The sequence below is a fragment of the Scyliorhinus torazame genome, chromosome 3 (genome assembly GCF_047496885.1).
Source record: "Scyliorhinus torazame isolate Kashiwa2021f chromosome 3, sScyTor2.1, whole genome shotgun sequence".
Taxonomy (NCBI): Eukaryota; Metazoa; Chordata; class Chondrichthyes; order Carcharhiniformes; family Scyliorhinidae; genus Scyliorhinus; species Scyliorhinus torazame.
In genome coordinates this window covers 102,680,697-102,696,335 of record NC_092709.1, presented here as the reverse complement: position 1 = coordinate 102,696,335, position 15,639 = coordinate 102,680,697, and the positions used below count along the sequence as shown (strand labels likewise).

Below are 15,639 nucleotides of genomic sequence, written 5' to 3'. Positions count from 1 at the left end.
GACGTCTGCAAACCCCTGCCAAAATCCCCCAAGCTTTGGACATGTCCAAAACATGTGGACAAGGTTCGCTGGCCCTCCCGTGCATTTTGTGCACCTGTCCTCCACCACAGAGAATCTGCTCATCCGGGCCATTGTCATGTGAGCCCGGTGCACAACCTTAAATTATATCAGGCTGAGCCTGGCACATGTTGCAGACGTGTTGACTCTACTCCACACGTCTGCCCATAAACCATCCTCTACCTCACTCCCCAGTTCCTCCTCCCACTTACGCTTCAGCTCCTCGGTCTTGCGTCTCCTCCGACCCCATAAGCTCCTTATAGATGTCCGAGACGCTCCCCTCCCCTAACCACCCTCTGGAAATTACCCTATCCTGAATCCCCCTCAGCGGTAGGAGCGGGAAGGTTGTCACCTGCTTACGAAGGAAGTCACGCACCTGCAAGTATCTGAATTAGTTTCCCCTCGCCAGCCCAAACTTTTCCTCCAGCGCCCTCATACTCGGGAAACTCCCCTCTATGAACACATCCCCCATCCTCTCAATCCCCGCTCTCAGCCATACCCGGAGCCCCCCATCCATACTCCCCGGGGCAAACCAGTGGTTATCACAAATTGGGGCCCAGACCGATGCTCCCACATGCCACCCCAACTCTCAGGGCTGCCATCACCACGGGGCTGGTGGAGTACTGCGCCGACGGGAGTGGCAGAGGCGCAGTTACCAACATCCCCAAATTGGTGCCCTTACAAGAAGCCGCCTCCATACGCACCCACGCTGATCCCTCCCCCACCACCCACTTCCTGATCATGGCTATGTTAGCCGCCCAGTAATAATTGATAAAATTTGGCAGCGCCAGCCCGCCCTCTCCCCGGCTTCGCTCGAGCATTACCTTCCTTACCCGCGGGGTCTTGCACGCCCAGACGAAGCCCGTGATCACCCTGTTGACCCGCTTAAAAAAGGACCGCGGAATAAAAATGGCGAGACATTGAAATACAAATAGGAACCTCGGGAGGACCGTCATTTGCACAGTTTGTACCCTCCCGGCCAGCAACAACGGGAGCGCGTCCCATCTCCAGAAATCGTCCTTCATTTGGTCCACTAGCCGGGCCAGATTCAGTCCCATTCCCGCGCCACTTGGATGCCCAGGTAGCTAAAACTACTCCCTACTGACCAAAACTGCAGCTCCCCCAGTCGCCCATCCTGTCCCCTCGCCTGAACCACAAACATCTCACTCTTTTCCATGTTTAGCTTAGACCCCGTACAGAAGCAGATCATCCGCATAGAGCAAAACCCTGTGCTCCACCCCCCGACCAGTCCTCTCCAGCCCCTTGAAGCTCTCAGAGCAATTGCCAACGGCTCTATAGCCAGCGTAAACAACAGTGGGGAGTGGGGCATCCCTGTCTCGTCCCCCAATACAATCTAAAATAGTCTGAAGTTGCCCTGTTCGTCTGCACACCTGCCACAGGAGCCTGATACAGTAATCTGACCCAGTCAATAATGTCCCGCCCAAATCCGAAACGTCCCAGTACCTCCCGCAGATAGTCCCATTCGACCCGATTAAAAGCCTTTTCTGCATCCATTGCAATCACAACCTCAACCTCCCTACCTTCTGGGGGCATCATGATCACATTTAACAACCTTCTTACATTGGCCACCCACTGCCTACTCTCAGTGAGGATAGACTGCGGGGACAAGTTGAGGCAAGTATCCTGCAGAGGGCAGCAGAGCGGCGACGCTGATTGGCTGTTGCGGGGCGTGATTTGCCTCCGGTGCAGTCACTGCGACTAGAAGGAGCTCTCAGTGAGGATAGACTGCGGGGACAAGTTGAGGCAAGTATCCTAGTAGTTACTGCTGAGAATGAAGGTAGCTGGGTGACGTTTAAAAGGAGGGGGAAGAATCAGTCAGTGCAGGGATCCCCTGCGGTTTTTCCCCTCAATAACAGGTATACCGTTTTGGATACTGTTGTGGGGGGGGGGGGGAACCTACCTGAGGTAACCCACGGTGATCAGGTCTCTGGCACTGAGTCTGTCCTGTGGCTCAGAAGGGAAGGGGGGAAAGCAGGAGAGCATTAGTTATTGGAGGCTCTACAGTTAGAAGTACTGATAGGCGGTTCTGTGACAACGATAGAGGCTCATGGTTGGTGTGTTGCCTCCCGGGTGCCAAAGTCCGTGACCTCTCTGATCGTAGGACAAATTTGAATGCAGATTACATGGTTAACGGTAGGGTTCTGACGAATGTGGAGGAGCAGAGAGATCTCGGAGTTCATGTCCATAGATCTCTGAAAGTTGCCACCCAAGTGGATAGAGCCGTGGGGCCCCGCCTCTTGTCCGTCTATCCACATATTGTTTGAGGAAACCCTGCACACACTGGATAACAGGGTGATTGAGTGTAAGAGCCGTAAGGTTATGCTGCCGTACAGGACCTTGGTTAGACCACATTTGGAGTATTGTGTGCAGTTCTGGTCACCTCATTATAGGAAGGATGTGGAAGTATTGGAACGGGTGCAAAGGAGATTTACCAGGATGCTGCCTGGATTGGTGGGTGGGTCTTATGATGAAATGTTGAGGGAGCTAGGGCTTTTCTCATTGGAGCGAAGGAGGATGAGAGGTGACTTAATTGAGGTGTATAAGATGATGAGGGGGATAGATAGAGTGGACGTTCAGCGACTTTTTCCTCGGGTGGATGTAGCCGTTACAAGGGGGCATAACTATAAGGTTCATGGTGGAAGATATAGGAGGGATGTCAGAGGTAGGTTCTTTACTCAGAGAGTGGTTGGGGCGTGGAACGCACTCCCAGCTATGGTAGTTGAGTCGGACACTTTAGGAACTTTCAAGCAGTTATTGGATAGGCACATGGACTGCACAAGAATGATTGGGAGGAGGTTGATTTGATCTTAGTTTCAGACTAGTTCGGCACAACATTGTGGGCCGAAGGGCCTGTACTGTGCTGTACAGTTCTATGTTCTTAACAAACCCCGTCTGGTCCTCCCCAATAACGTCCAGAACACAATCCTCAACCTTGGAGGACAAGATTTTGGCCAGCAACTTGGCATCCACATTCAGCAGGGAGATCCGCTGAATGTAGGACCCACACAGCTCCGGGTTCTTGTCCCGCTTGAGAATCAGCAAAATCATTGCCTGTGACATCGTCGGGGGCAGCACCCCTCTCTCTCTTGCCTCATTAAACATCCACAACAACACTGGCCCCAATATCCCCGAGAACATTTTATAGAACTCTACTGGGTACCCGTCCGGACCCGGGGCCTTATCCCCCTGCATGGCCATCAAGCCCTCCACTATCTCTTCCAGCCCAATTGGGGCCCCCAGCCCTTCTACACGCTCTCCGTTCACCGTTGGGAAATTCAGCCCCTCCAAGAAGTGCCTCATCCCCTCCGGCCCCGCAGGGGTTTCCGACCTGGTGTAAAAATCTCTGAACGCCTTATTCACCCCTACCGAATCACCAACCAGGTTCTCCTCACCGTCCTTTACTTTCCCTAGCTGCCTCCCTCTTCCTAAGCTGCTATGCGAGCATTCTATGTTCATAAATCGCTCCCTCGCCTTTCTCAGCTGCTGCACTGCCCTCCCTGTGGTCAGCAAACTAAACTCCGCCTGCAACCTCCGCCGGTCCCTTAATAGCCCTGCTTCTGGGGTCTCAGCATACCTCCTATCAATCTGTAGTATCTCCTTTACCAGTCTGTCCGTCTCTGCCCTGTCAACCTTCTCCCTATGAGCCCGGATCGAGATCAGCTCCCGCCTTACCACCGCCTTCAGTGCTTCCCAAACCACCACTGCCGAAGTTTCCCCGTGTCATTGACCTGCAGGTAGTTCTGAATGCATTTCCTCAGCCGCTCGCACATCCCTTCGTCAGCCAAAAGTCCCACATCTAACCTCCAGTGCGGACGCTGATTACTGTCTTTATTAACCTGCAGGTCAACCCAGTGCGGTGCATGGTCTGAGATTGTGATTGCCGAATACCCCGTGTCTGCTACCCCAGCCAGAAAGACCCTGCTCAAAATAAAAAAATCAATCCGGGAGTACACTTTATGCTTGTGTGAGAAGAAGGAGACCTCCTTCGCCCTCGGCTGCCCAAACCTCCATGGATCTACTGCCCCCATCAGCTCCATAAACCCTCTTAGCTCCCTTGCCATTGCTGGCACCCTGCCCGTTTTCAAGCTTGACCGGTCTAAGTCCATATCTGTATTGAAGTCCCCTCCCATGACCAATCTGTGCGAGTCCAGGACCGGTATCTTCCTCAGCATCCTCCTTATCAACTCCACATCATCCCAATTTGGCGCACACACGTTTACTAATACCACGTGCACCCCCTCCAGTTTCCCACTAACCATAATGTCTGGACCTCCCACGTCCGAGACTATTCTACCCGCCTCAAACACCACCCACTTATTAATCAGGATCGCGACCCCTCTAGTCTTTGAATCTAGTTCCGAGTGAAACACCTGGCTGACCCAGCTTTTCCTCAGTCTAACCTGGTCCGTCACCTTAAGGTGCATCTCCTGCAACATCACTACGTCCACCTTCAGTCCCCTAAGATGCACGAACACACGTGCCCTTTTGACTGGTCCATTTAATCCTCGAACATTCCAGGTGATCAGCCTAGTTGGGGGGCTCATTGCCCCCCCTCCGCCGATCAGCCACCCCCTTTTTTAGGCCCGCCACCAGCCCGTGATCCGCGCCTGCACCGGCCCAACCCCAGGCAGCCCCCGACCTCCTCTCTGTCCCTCAGCCCAAGTCCCTCCCTCGCCAGCAAAACATTCACCCACCCCTCCCTCCCCCAGCAAGAACACCCTGTAACCCAATCCCTTTCCTAAACCAAACATATGCACACACCCCCACTGCGCTTCCAAGAGTTAGCTCACCCAGCTAGCTTGGTGGCCCCCATCTCTGGCGCCAGATAGTCTCCCACCCACCGCTTATGCAAACAAATTCCAACATCAAACAATCCCCACACAATTGCCCAACAGAAAAACACCAAGATCAAAACTAGTACACCTCCATCCCCCAACAGTGCAAATGAAAACCTAAACTCACCCAGCTCTACTACTGGTTCCAAGCAGAACGAGAGACTTTTTACGAAAACAGAGAAACAAAACAGAGAAAACAGAAACACGAACGTTGCAGCCAAGTTAAAAAGGTTCTCAGTCCTTCGTCAGCCCTTTCATTCTTGCAAAGTCCAACGCGTCCTCAGGTGACTCAAAGTAAAAGTGCTGATCGTCGTGCGTGACCCAGAGACGGGCTGGGTATAACAGTCCAAACTTCACCCTTTTCTTGAAAAGGATCTCCCTGATCTGATTAAAGCCTGCTCTCCTCCTGGCCACCTCCACGCTCAGGTCTTGGTAAACCCGCAGGATGCTATTGTCCCACTTACAGCTCCGTGTCTGCTTGGCCCATTGTAGAATACGCTCCTTATCCGAGAACCTGTGGAATCTCAACACCAAAGCCCTCAGGGGATCTCCCATTCGCGGCTTCTTTGCAGATGCTCTGTGAGCCCTATCCACTTCCAAGTGCCGGGAGAATGCCCCATCCCCCAGCAGCTTCTCAAACATGCCTGCGACGTATGCCCCAGCGTCCGTTCCTTCGGACCCCTCCGGGAGCCCGATAATTCTTAGGTTCTGCCAGCGGGACCTACTATCTAGGTCCTCCATCTTCTCCAGAAGCTTCTTTTGCTGGTCCCTCAGCATCCCCACCTCCAGCTCCACCACGGTCTGATGCTCCTCCTGCTCAGACAGCGCCTTCTCCACCTTCTGGATCGCCCGAACCTGAGCTCCAGCCCCTCTATCGATACTTTTATCAGGTCCAAGCAGTCCCGTTTATGCGTAGCAAAGCCCTCCTGGATGACTTGCATCAGCTGCTCCATAGACTGCTGGGTCGACAAGCCAGAGGTTCACCCCTCCGCATGCTGTCCCCTGTTGCAACTGCAGCCCAAGTCTTCTCTGTCTTCTTATTTCTGCCCTTATGAACACTTCTAATCCTTTTCTCCATGCACCGAAGTGGGAATTCAGTAGAGAATTGGAACTGACATCCGTTCTGTGATTCAAGTCCGTTAAAAGATCGGGAGAAAAGGTCCAAAAGTCCGACCAGAGCGGGAGCCACCAAATGTGCGACTTACTCCTTCATAGCCGCCACCGGAAGTCCCTTGTCAAATTAAAATTGAGCATGTGAAAGACCACGGGCGGGATTCTCCAAGCCTCCGCGCTGAAATCGCGCTCGGCGCGGGGGCGGAGAATGGCCGTCAAACCCGAGATTGGGTCCGAAGCCGCTCCCGCGACACTGGTTGGGCCATAGAAAGAGGCCCTCGCGGCGATTCACCAAGTGCAGCCGAGTGCAGCTGGCCATGTTCCCGACGGTGTGGTTCTCTCATGGTTCCACCCGTCGAGAACTCGGCGTGGCGGCTGCAGACTCAGTTCGCGGCCGCCCGGGTGGGGGTGGGGGAGGAGGGGGGGGCGGGGACATCATTTACGGGGGGCGCCTCCAGGAAAGCCAGGCTACTGATCGGGGGCCACCGATCCACGGGCGTGCGCAACCTGGGGGGGGGGGGCCTATCTTTTCGGTGCCGGTCTGCGGTGTGGGTCGACCATGTTGCGCGGACAACCGTCCTGAAGTGCAGGGCCCCGTATCAGCAGCCGGAGCTGCGTGGAGTACTCCTGGGCCCTGCTAGCCCCCTGCAAATCCGAGAATCACCCTGGACTTTCTCCAGGTAAGTCCAGAGTGATTTGCGCGTGTTTTTTCGCAGGCGTGGGGACATAGCCCCATTATTGGAGAATCCCGCCCCACGTGCTTTCTGGATTTTTTTGTTCTTCCCTACCCCTTGAGATGCATATGCTTTTTCTCTGGGTAAGATGACTGGATATTTTAAGATGAATCCTAAAATCTGTAACACTTTAAATACTGCAATAAATACTGCACTTGTAGATCAAAATTAAAAATATACTGAATTGTAATCATTTTATTTTATCCTTGACTACTACACAGTTCCTTAATGTCATTTTTGTAACAATAAAAATAGTTACAATTGTTTTAGACAGAAAAAGCAGACAGATTGAAAAATATTGAACGACTTTCAGGACTGGAGGGGTTAAAAAATTCTGGAAACTAATATAATATTTGATACACTATGTTCTACTCGAGAATTATGAAATAGATGCAGAAATTGAACAGAATTTTTAAAACTCCTTTGTTTATTTGTGCAGATGGTTGAGCAGGAAAGCCACTACTGATAAACCATTCGGTATTTCAGTGTAGCCACACTCAGTTATTTTTTTTAATCAGCCATCTGGCACAGAAAATGCTAATATATGTTTAAGCTTAGTTCTGCTCTTATTTACTGAGAAATGCAAAACCAGTATGCTCTGAGAGACAAAACAAAGGCAAGGTCAAAATTATGGCTGTAACTGCCAGTTTCTGTTTCTTATCAAATGGGGGATGGGGAGTGGGAATGAGAATGTTTTAAGAGTGTTTCGTGGAAATAACATGTACAGTTAAGTGATGAGATAATCCTAGGTGTTAGTGCCAAACTCCTAACCAGAGTCAACATACGGGCTTGATTTTCACTATGATGTAATCCAGACGTGTTGCATGACATTTTCAGGTGACCATTTCATTTCTAATGCCTGTGAGCAACACTTCTATCATGTGCTTGTATGTTTCCTGCAGGCTGTTGAAGCCCAGATCCGAAGCTTTGGTCAAACTCCTTCTCAACTTTTAATAGAACCACATCCTCCCAGAAGCTCTGCCATGCAAGTGGTAAGTATATTGCGTCCTGATAACCAGCATGCCCAGCTGCAGCTTAGTTCTGCATCCAAATGTGGTGGTTGGTATTGAGTACTCTGAAGAAACATCCAGCTATCTTCATGCTAAACTCACTTATGCTGTTTTGCACTTGTATGCCTGTGTGATTATCCCAATCTAGCAACAGGATCTCAGATAGGGTCTGTTGCTGTACCATTTATTCACTTAGATATAGAACATAGAACATAGAACAATACAGCGCAGTACAGGCCCTTCGGCCCACGATGTTGCACCGAAACAAAAGCCATCTAACCTACACTATGCCATTATCATCCATATGTTTATCCAATAAACTTTTAAATGCCCTCAATGTTGGCGGGTTCACTACTGTAGCAGGTAGGGCATTCCACGGCCTCACTACTCTTTGCGTAAAGAACCTACCTCTGACCTCTGTCCAATATCTATTACCCCTCAGTTTAAAGTTATGTCCCCTCGTGCCAGCCATATCCATCCGCGGGAGAAGGCTCTCACTGTCCACCCTATCTAACCCCCTGATCATTTTGTATGCCTCTATTAAGTCTCCTCTTAACCTTCTTCTCTCCAACGAAAACAACCTCAAGTCCATCAGCCTTTCCTCATAAGATTTTCCCTCCATACCAGGCAACATCCTGGTAAATCTCCTCTGCACCCGCTCCAAAGCCTCCACGTCCTTCCTATAATGCGGTGACCAGAACTGTACGCAATACTCCAAATGCGGCCGTACCAGAGTTCTGTACAGCTGCAACATGACCTCCTGACTCCGGAACTCAATCCCTCTACCAATAAAGGCCAACACTCCATAGGCCTTCTTCACAACCCTATCAACCTGGGTGGCAACTTTCAGGGATCTATGTACATGGACACCTAGATCCCTCTGCTCATCCACACTTCCAAGAACTTTATCATTAGCCAAATATTCCGCATTCCTGTTATTCCTTCCAAAGTGAATCACCTCACACTTCTCTACATTAAACTCCATTTGCCACCTCTCAGCCCAGCTCTGCAGCTTATCTATATCCCTCTGTAACCTGCTACATCCTTCCACACTATCGACAACACCACCGACTTTAGTATCGTCTGCAAATTTACTCACCCACCCTTCTGTGCCTTCCTCTAGGTCATTGATAAAAATGACAAACAGCAACGGCCCCAGAACAGATCCTTGTGGTACTCCACTTGTGACTGTACTCCATTCTGAACATTTCCCATCAACCACCACCCTCTGTCTTCTTTCAGCTAGCCAATTTCTGATCCACATCTCTAAATCACCCTCAATCCCCAGCCTCCGTATTTTTTGCAATAGCCTACCGTGGGGAACTTTATCAAACGCTTTGCTGAAATCCATATACACCACATCAACTGCTCTACCCTCGTCTACCTGTTCAGTCACCTTCTCAAAGAACTCAATAAGGTTTGTGAGGCATGACCTACCCTTCACAAAGCCATGCTGACTATCCCTGATCATATTATTCCTATCTAGATGATTATAAATCTTGTCTCTTATAATCCCCTCCAAGACTTTACCCACTACAGACGTGAGGCTCACCGGTCTATAGTTGCCGGGGTTGTCTCTGCTCCCCTTTTTGAACAAAGGGACCACATTTGCTGTCCTCCAGTCCTCTGGCACTATTCCTGTAGCCAATGATGACATAAAAATCAAAGCCAAAGGTCCAGCAATCTCTTTCCTGGCCTCCCAGAGAATCCTAGGATAAATCCCATTAGGTCCCGGGGACTTATCTATTTTCAGCCTGTCCAGAATTGCCAACACCTCTTCCCTACGTACCTCAATGCCATCTATTCTATTAGCCTGGGGCTCAGCATTCTCCTCCACAACATCATCTTTTTCCTGAGTGAATACTGACGAAAAATATTCATTTAGTATCTCGCCTATCTCTTCAGACTCCACACACAATTTCCCATCCCTGTCCTTGACTGGTCCTACTCTTTCCCTAGTCATTCGCTTATTCCTGATTGAAACCTTGTCTGTATTTACAAAGAGCCTGCAATTTATAGTCACTGCAGCATTAGATATTTTAGATGCTGAACAAAAAACTTCCAGCTACTGGGATGTTAGAAATCACCCGACATTTCTGGAACTTTCTGAAAACTATTCTAAAGTGATTTTAAAAGTGGTGTGCTGCTGTTCCTAATGCTTGATGTGTAGCACTAAGTCATAGAGAGCCCACTGAAAATCCCAGGTTTAATCTCTATTCTGTATATGTTAGTTAAGCACAGTAGAGCTAATATTGTTCATTTCAGTATCCCCTGGTTGGTGAAAATTGGCTCGTGATCACTATCCAGTGACCCCTGCTGGAATGCTATGGAAGGATAAGCTAAGGCTTGATTGTGATGGCCTCAAGGTTTCATACATTACCTCTTAGTCTCCCTCAAGCTCTCACATAAGGACAGACACTTGGGTAAGGTGCTCGTGGGTACTTGTATCCCAGTGCAAGATTACAGCCTCAAAGGAGAAAGAGTACAGGGGGCAGTGTGGAAAGCAATGCATATTCCAAAATTAGATACGAAGTTCAGATTCTCTTTTTGACACGGTATAGTACTTATTGTTTAGACTTGGCACACATTCACACCAGGTACAAGGAGCTTTTTGCTTCTATTCACAATAACATGTGATGCCAAACATATTTTGTTTTAATTTATTTAGAAATATGGATAGCATAATCACAGTATTAAATGTTTTATCCTTAATTCTTCCTGCCTAAGAAGTCTTACTCCTTTTATGAAAAGGAAGGCTGGATGGCAAAGTGCATTTGTTTATTAGCCCTCTGTGCCATACAAGTAGTTGGATACAGGCTGAACTCCCAAAACCCTGTGTAACAAGTTTTTAATGTCACCGAAGCTGCCTGAAGTCAGTTAGAAGTTTCAAAACACAAATAAATCATTCTTGGTCACTCGTTCAAATTTAATAACACAAAATAGAACAATATTGCATAAAAACACCAAAAGCTATCCAGCCTATGAGTGTAGTGGAGAAAAGAGAACAAAGTGTGTTGTATTTGTTGTGAGAATTGAGATAAAAGGTTTTACCAAAATACCTAAGGATGGAGTGCTTTCCTCTTTTCAGAGTTATGGTTTCCCTTTTATTGTTTAAGTCACCTAATAACATTTCATTTAGTTTCACCAAGCAAATTAGCTTTCAAAATGAGGCACAGATTTTAGAAAATAGGGTTGTGTCGTGCTGTGCAAAGTGCATCAGTGGTAATTTATACCAGGTGTGGTAATTAGTAGGCAAACGTACAATGCATATTTGTCTGCCGAGATTTCTGTTGCCCTATCCCCCAGAGCTTTCAGTGAATCAGATAGTTGGATTTAATTGAGGCTACATCAGATGAGGCATTACTGACACCTTTAATTGAATGAGTGTCTGGGGAGGATTAACTCATAATATTGATTGGCTTTTAGCCACTCTCACAGAAGGGTGTCATTGAAGCTTATTATCCACCGTATTATTTTTGCACTTTCCTTTATGCTCCAAAAATCGAATTGCTACTTTAACAATGCAAGCATGGGTTGTGATGATTCTTCCTTTACTTTGTCTTCAGATGACATCCAATTTAATCCAATTTTCTGTTTATGTCTTCAAAGTGGCTGTTTTCTAGTTTAGTTTTTATAAAATTGAGTCATTTGCCTACATAAGTCACTGTAATTGTGTGGGATATCTTGAGATGTTTCAACATGACAAATGCAAGTATTTTTATGTCATTCTATTATTTCTTTGAAATCATAGTCCATATGTCTACACTGATCCCTTGAATTAATGTTCATTTTCTTCTCTGCCTGGAATGCTTAGGATTGTTTTCTCCCACGGCACAAATCGTCTTTTTCTTTTTACCAATGTTAGCTTATTGTTCACAATGTATGTAAATGCTTCTTGTATCTTGAAAATTTTTGAAGTTTAATGTTTCTGCTTTTATTTTTTTTAAAGAAAGCAACTCCATTCTCTGCTCTGAATAAGAGATTTTCTTTATTTAAAATAATTCAAGCTTTTTTCTCGAGCAAATAATGATTTAATGTTCAGAACTTCAGTACAAAAGATTTTTAAGACCTGTATCCCCTTTCGCTGTAGATGCACCTATGCTCTGTTTCCTGCTGCTAACCTATTTCTTCCTATTTGTCATTCTTCCTCTCTTGCTTTCACCTCTTTCCCATCACCTTTTTTGTTTTTATTTGATTTGGGGTTTTGCCACTGAACAGTATCTCCTCCTGCAGACACCTCTGATGTTCACAGACCAGATGCAGCAGGATGTCATCATGGTACTTAAGTTCCCATCCAACTCCCCAGTTACCCATGTTGCTGCCAACACTCAGCTGGGCCTGGCTGTACCAGCCATTATTACAGTAACTGCTAGCAGGCTGTTTGCTGTGAACAAGTGGCATAATGTTACCGGTGAGTATGGAGATGTTAGTGACAACACCTAAATTTACCATTCAGTCTTGATATACGGAATTATTGTTCTGTGCATGTTGATGTTAAAAAGACAGCTATATTCATTCAAACATCAGTAATGATTAAATTGAAAAATGTTCACTATATGAATGTCCTAACGTTTGACTGAAATGACAGTATCAGGATAATGCTGTTTTTTTTCACAGTAAAATATAATGGAAATATTTTGGAATAAGTTATATGTTTAATTTTTTTGGAGAAGTATAAATAAAAATTTTAATATGTTCTTCGCAATGATGATGAAGGATCAATGGGCAGTAAAATGGGAACTAGATGAGATTTGTTCCTCAAAAGCAAACGGAAAATAATGTTATCAGGAGTGGGAAATCAAGGAATTTTAAACGCTCAAAGGAAATCTTGAAAACATACAATCTGTGCTATCTTTGATTGAATAATAGAATCTTTATCATTATATGGTGAAGAATGACATACCAAAATCACAAGAGCCAATATATGTCTACTAAATATCAGTCTGAAGCATACAGGAAGCAATGTAAAAATAGTTTTCTGTTTTACAGTGTAGCATGTGTAACATCTAATTTACTTATTTATCTACAATTTTAGGGCTTCATGGAGCAATGCAGGAACAGCCATACCAGCTGCCAGTTGAAATCGATCCTCTGATAGGTGTGTCAGCTTTCCTTTCTGCGATTCATTACATCCAGTATAGTGGGCTGAAGTGAAGATTACTGTTGTTTTTCACTCATGGTGGTTGGGAATAGAATTTTTTTGATAAACCATTTGCATGCAAATTGGAATGCAATGAGCTGTGGATTCACTGGTATTTCATCAACTCTCCCTTGTTGGTTTGCCTAATTTGTACAGGGATAGAACCAGTGTCAGTGAAAATTAATATGGATGCTGTAATAATGTGCCATTGAGAATGTGCATGAAGTACTGTCAGGATAATATTGGATCTTTTCATCACTCAGACTTGTTGATGAGTGTGAATGAGCTGGGTTATGATAAATTGGTGCCCTCGTAATGTGCTAGCTGCATTGCAGAGGATATTTTCATAATAACAGTAGAATTCTTTATTGCATTGGGTGGTGAAAAATATTGAACTGAAGCCAAGATTTCATCATTAAGGAGATCAGATCTTGGTTTATGATCCTGCTGTTCAGAATCCTAAATTACAGTAGTATTACATTTCCAAGCACAAGATATACAGTATATTTCTCCTGCTGCTGTTAGAATACTAATGCTGTTTGTTTTTTACTTTTAGCTAATAACACTGGAATGCACAGAAGGCAAATTACTGACCTCTTGGATCAAAGCATTCAGATCAATTCCCAGTGCTTCGTGATCACTGCCGATAACCGCTTCATCCTGGTCTGTGGCTTCTGGGATAAGGGTTTCCGTGTCTACTCCACCGACACAGGTAATTGCCATTTTCCTCTACACATTCACTGATCCAGACATGGGCTAAGGGTAATCACAGAGGTCAGGGTCAGGGTCAGGAGCTAATTTTTTTCTTTTTTGGTATAACACCATCTGTTCTTTTTCCCTTTAAAGAAAACCAGTGTCTCTTTTCCCAATTTAACCCCTTCTCACAGCACATTGTATTGATTCGAAAATTCATTAAGTCTAGAAGCTACATAAAATATACTGCATATAAAATTTTAACTGTCACTGTTTTAATCTGCTTATCATTAGAATTCATTTGAAATATTGCACTTCCAAGACCATCACCTGGCTATGCTAATGCACTAAGTACTCAGTGACTGATGCTAGAAATACAAGTCTATGGTTTACGGTTGTCAAGATTACTATTCCCAAACCTTTGCATTATTATTTTCCTATGAAAGGTTTAATCCTTCACAGGGCACTTGTTTAAATGTCGCAACCTTCTCTCATATACATGTACTATAGTGGGAGGGGAAACGCTGTAAAGATAGATGCACCATTTCTTCTTCAAGTTAATGTGCAGTACATTGTATTGTAAATGAATTTTTAAAAATCAACCCGGGTGGACACATGGATATGAGGTCACCGTTCCTAGGCCCTTTTCATTTTGGTCCGTGTAGGGGAGAGCAAGAAGTCCTAACTACTGGTTCAATTCAGGTCTTGAAATATGCTTTGTACCATTATTAATCATTATTTTGCAGATTGAGGAGTAACATTTGATAATTGTTTTTCTTTATATGATGATGGAAGAGTGATGGCAATATTAAAGTGATGAAATACATACATATATTGTGGCTTGAGGGTGGTCCATCTTTTAATGAATTAGTTTGAAGAATAATGTAGTTCATTTTTAACAGCTATGTTACCAGCCATAGATTTTGTCTTCAATTTGCAGACAAAAAAATTCAATGTTAGCGGTTGCTTTTACACAAACAGCCAGATTTGGATTTGATGTATTGTCATGTGTACCGAGGTACAGTGAAAAGTATTGTTCTGCGTACAGTCCAGACAGATCGTTCCATACATGAAAAACACATGACCTGCATAAATACACAATGTAAATACATAGGCACAGGCATCGGGTGAAGCATAAGGAATGTAGTTTTAGTCAGTAGAGAAGATGTGTGAAGAAATCAGTTCGATTTGTTCTGAATGGCTTGTTTTGACATGCCCAACTATCCACTTTTTAATTCTAGTCATGCAGTATATATTGTTGGGGTGTCTGAATGTCCATTCAGCATGTAATGAATAGGGCTGTTGACTGTAGCCAAACTCAGATAATTTCTTGGACTAAATAGATTAAAACATCCCTTCAAAAATTGGGAGTATAGAACATGATCAGAGCAATTGAAATGATGGCATGGAGTTTACCGTTGTAATGACAGTGAAAATGGCAGCAGTAAAACTGATAGCAATGTTTGGAATTCACAAATACGCAGTTAAATGTGGATATCTGAATGTTGCTGTCAGAATGCCCTGCTGCTGCAGAGGGTCCACTCTTCATAGATGCAGTCAGCACTGAATCAGTGATTTGATGTGAACTTCAACTTTTTACTACTGTCATTGTAAAAACATTTGAAAAAGTTAAACCTTATTGAATCTGAGTTGGTAACAGCAAACTAAGTCATGGGGCTAAATCTTTGGGCTCTGCCGGGATCAGGAGTAGAGGTGGATGGGCCCAAAATTTCCTGTGCTGGCCAGCGTGCTTGTTTTCCACGCCTATTCCAGGTGCCTGCCAGTTTTGGGCTGAGGTGGGTTTGAGACCAGCAGGCCCCCCCGCGCCCCCGGTGGACACTCAGCAGCAGGGCAGTGAGCCAGTACGCCAGCTCCCTCTTCCTTACCATTTGGATACAGGTTTAGCCAAAGGCCACCTGGTAGAGCAGCCTTTATCCCACCCTAGTTGGAAAGGGCAGCTGTATCCATGCCAATTCGGGAGTCATTGTTTTGCACCCAGGAACAGGTTTGAAACCCATAAACAGTCCCAATTTCTG

At 45.7% G+C, this 15,639-nt stretch overlaps 2 protein-coding genes across 3 annotated transcripts in view; one reads left to right on the top strand and one right to left on the bottom strand.

Moving 5' to 3' along the window:
- The window catches only part of LOC140408621 (lipopolysaccharide-responsive and beige-like anchor protein), a 1,704,725-nt gene that overhangs the window by 769,508 nt on the left and 919,578 nt on the right, over positions 1–15,639 (bottom strand). The window lies entirely within an intron of this gene.
- The window catches only part of LOC140408620 (lipopolysaccharide-responsive and beige-like anchor protein), a 316,827-nt gene that overhangs the window by 265,058 nt on the left and 36,130 nt on the right, over positions 1–15,639 (top strand). Inside the window, exons 9-12 of the mRNA XM_072496076.1 lie at positions 7,663–7,752; positions 12,004–12,181; positions 12,806–12,868; positions 13,467–13,622. Coding sequence (XP_072352177.1) covers positions 7,663–7,752; positions 12,004–12,181; positions 12,806–12,868; positions 13,467–13,622 — 487 coding nt within the window. The remainder of the gene's footprint in view (positions 1–7,662; positions 7,753–12,003; positions 12,182–12,805; positions 12,869–13,466; positions 13,623–15,639) is intronic.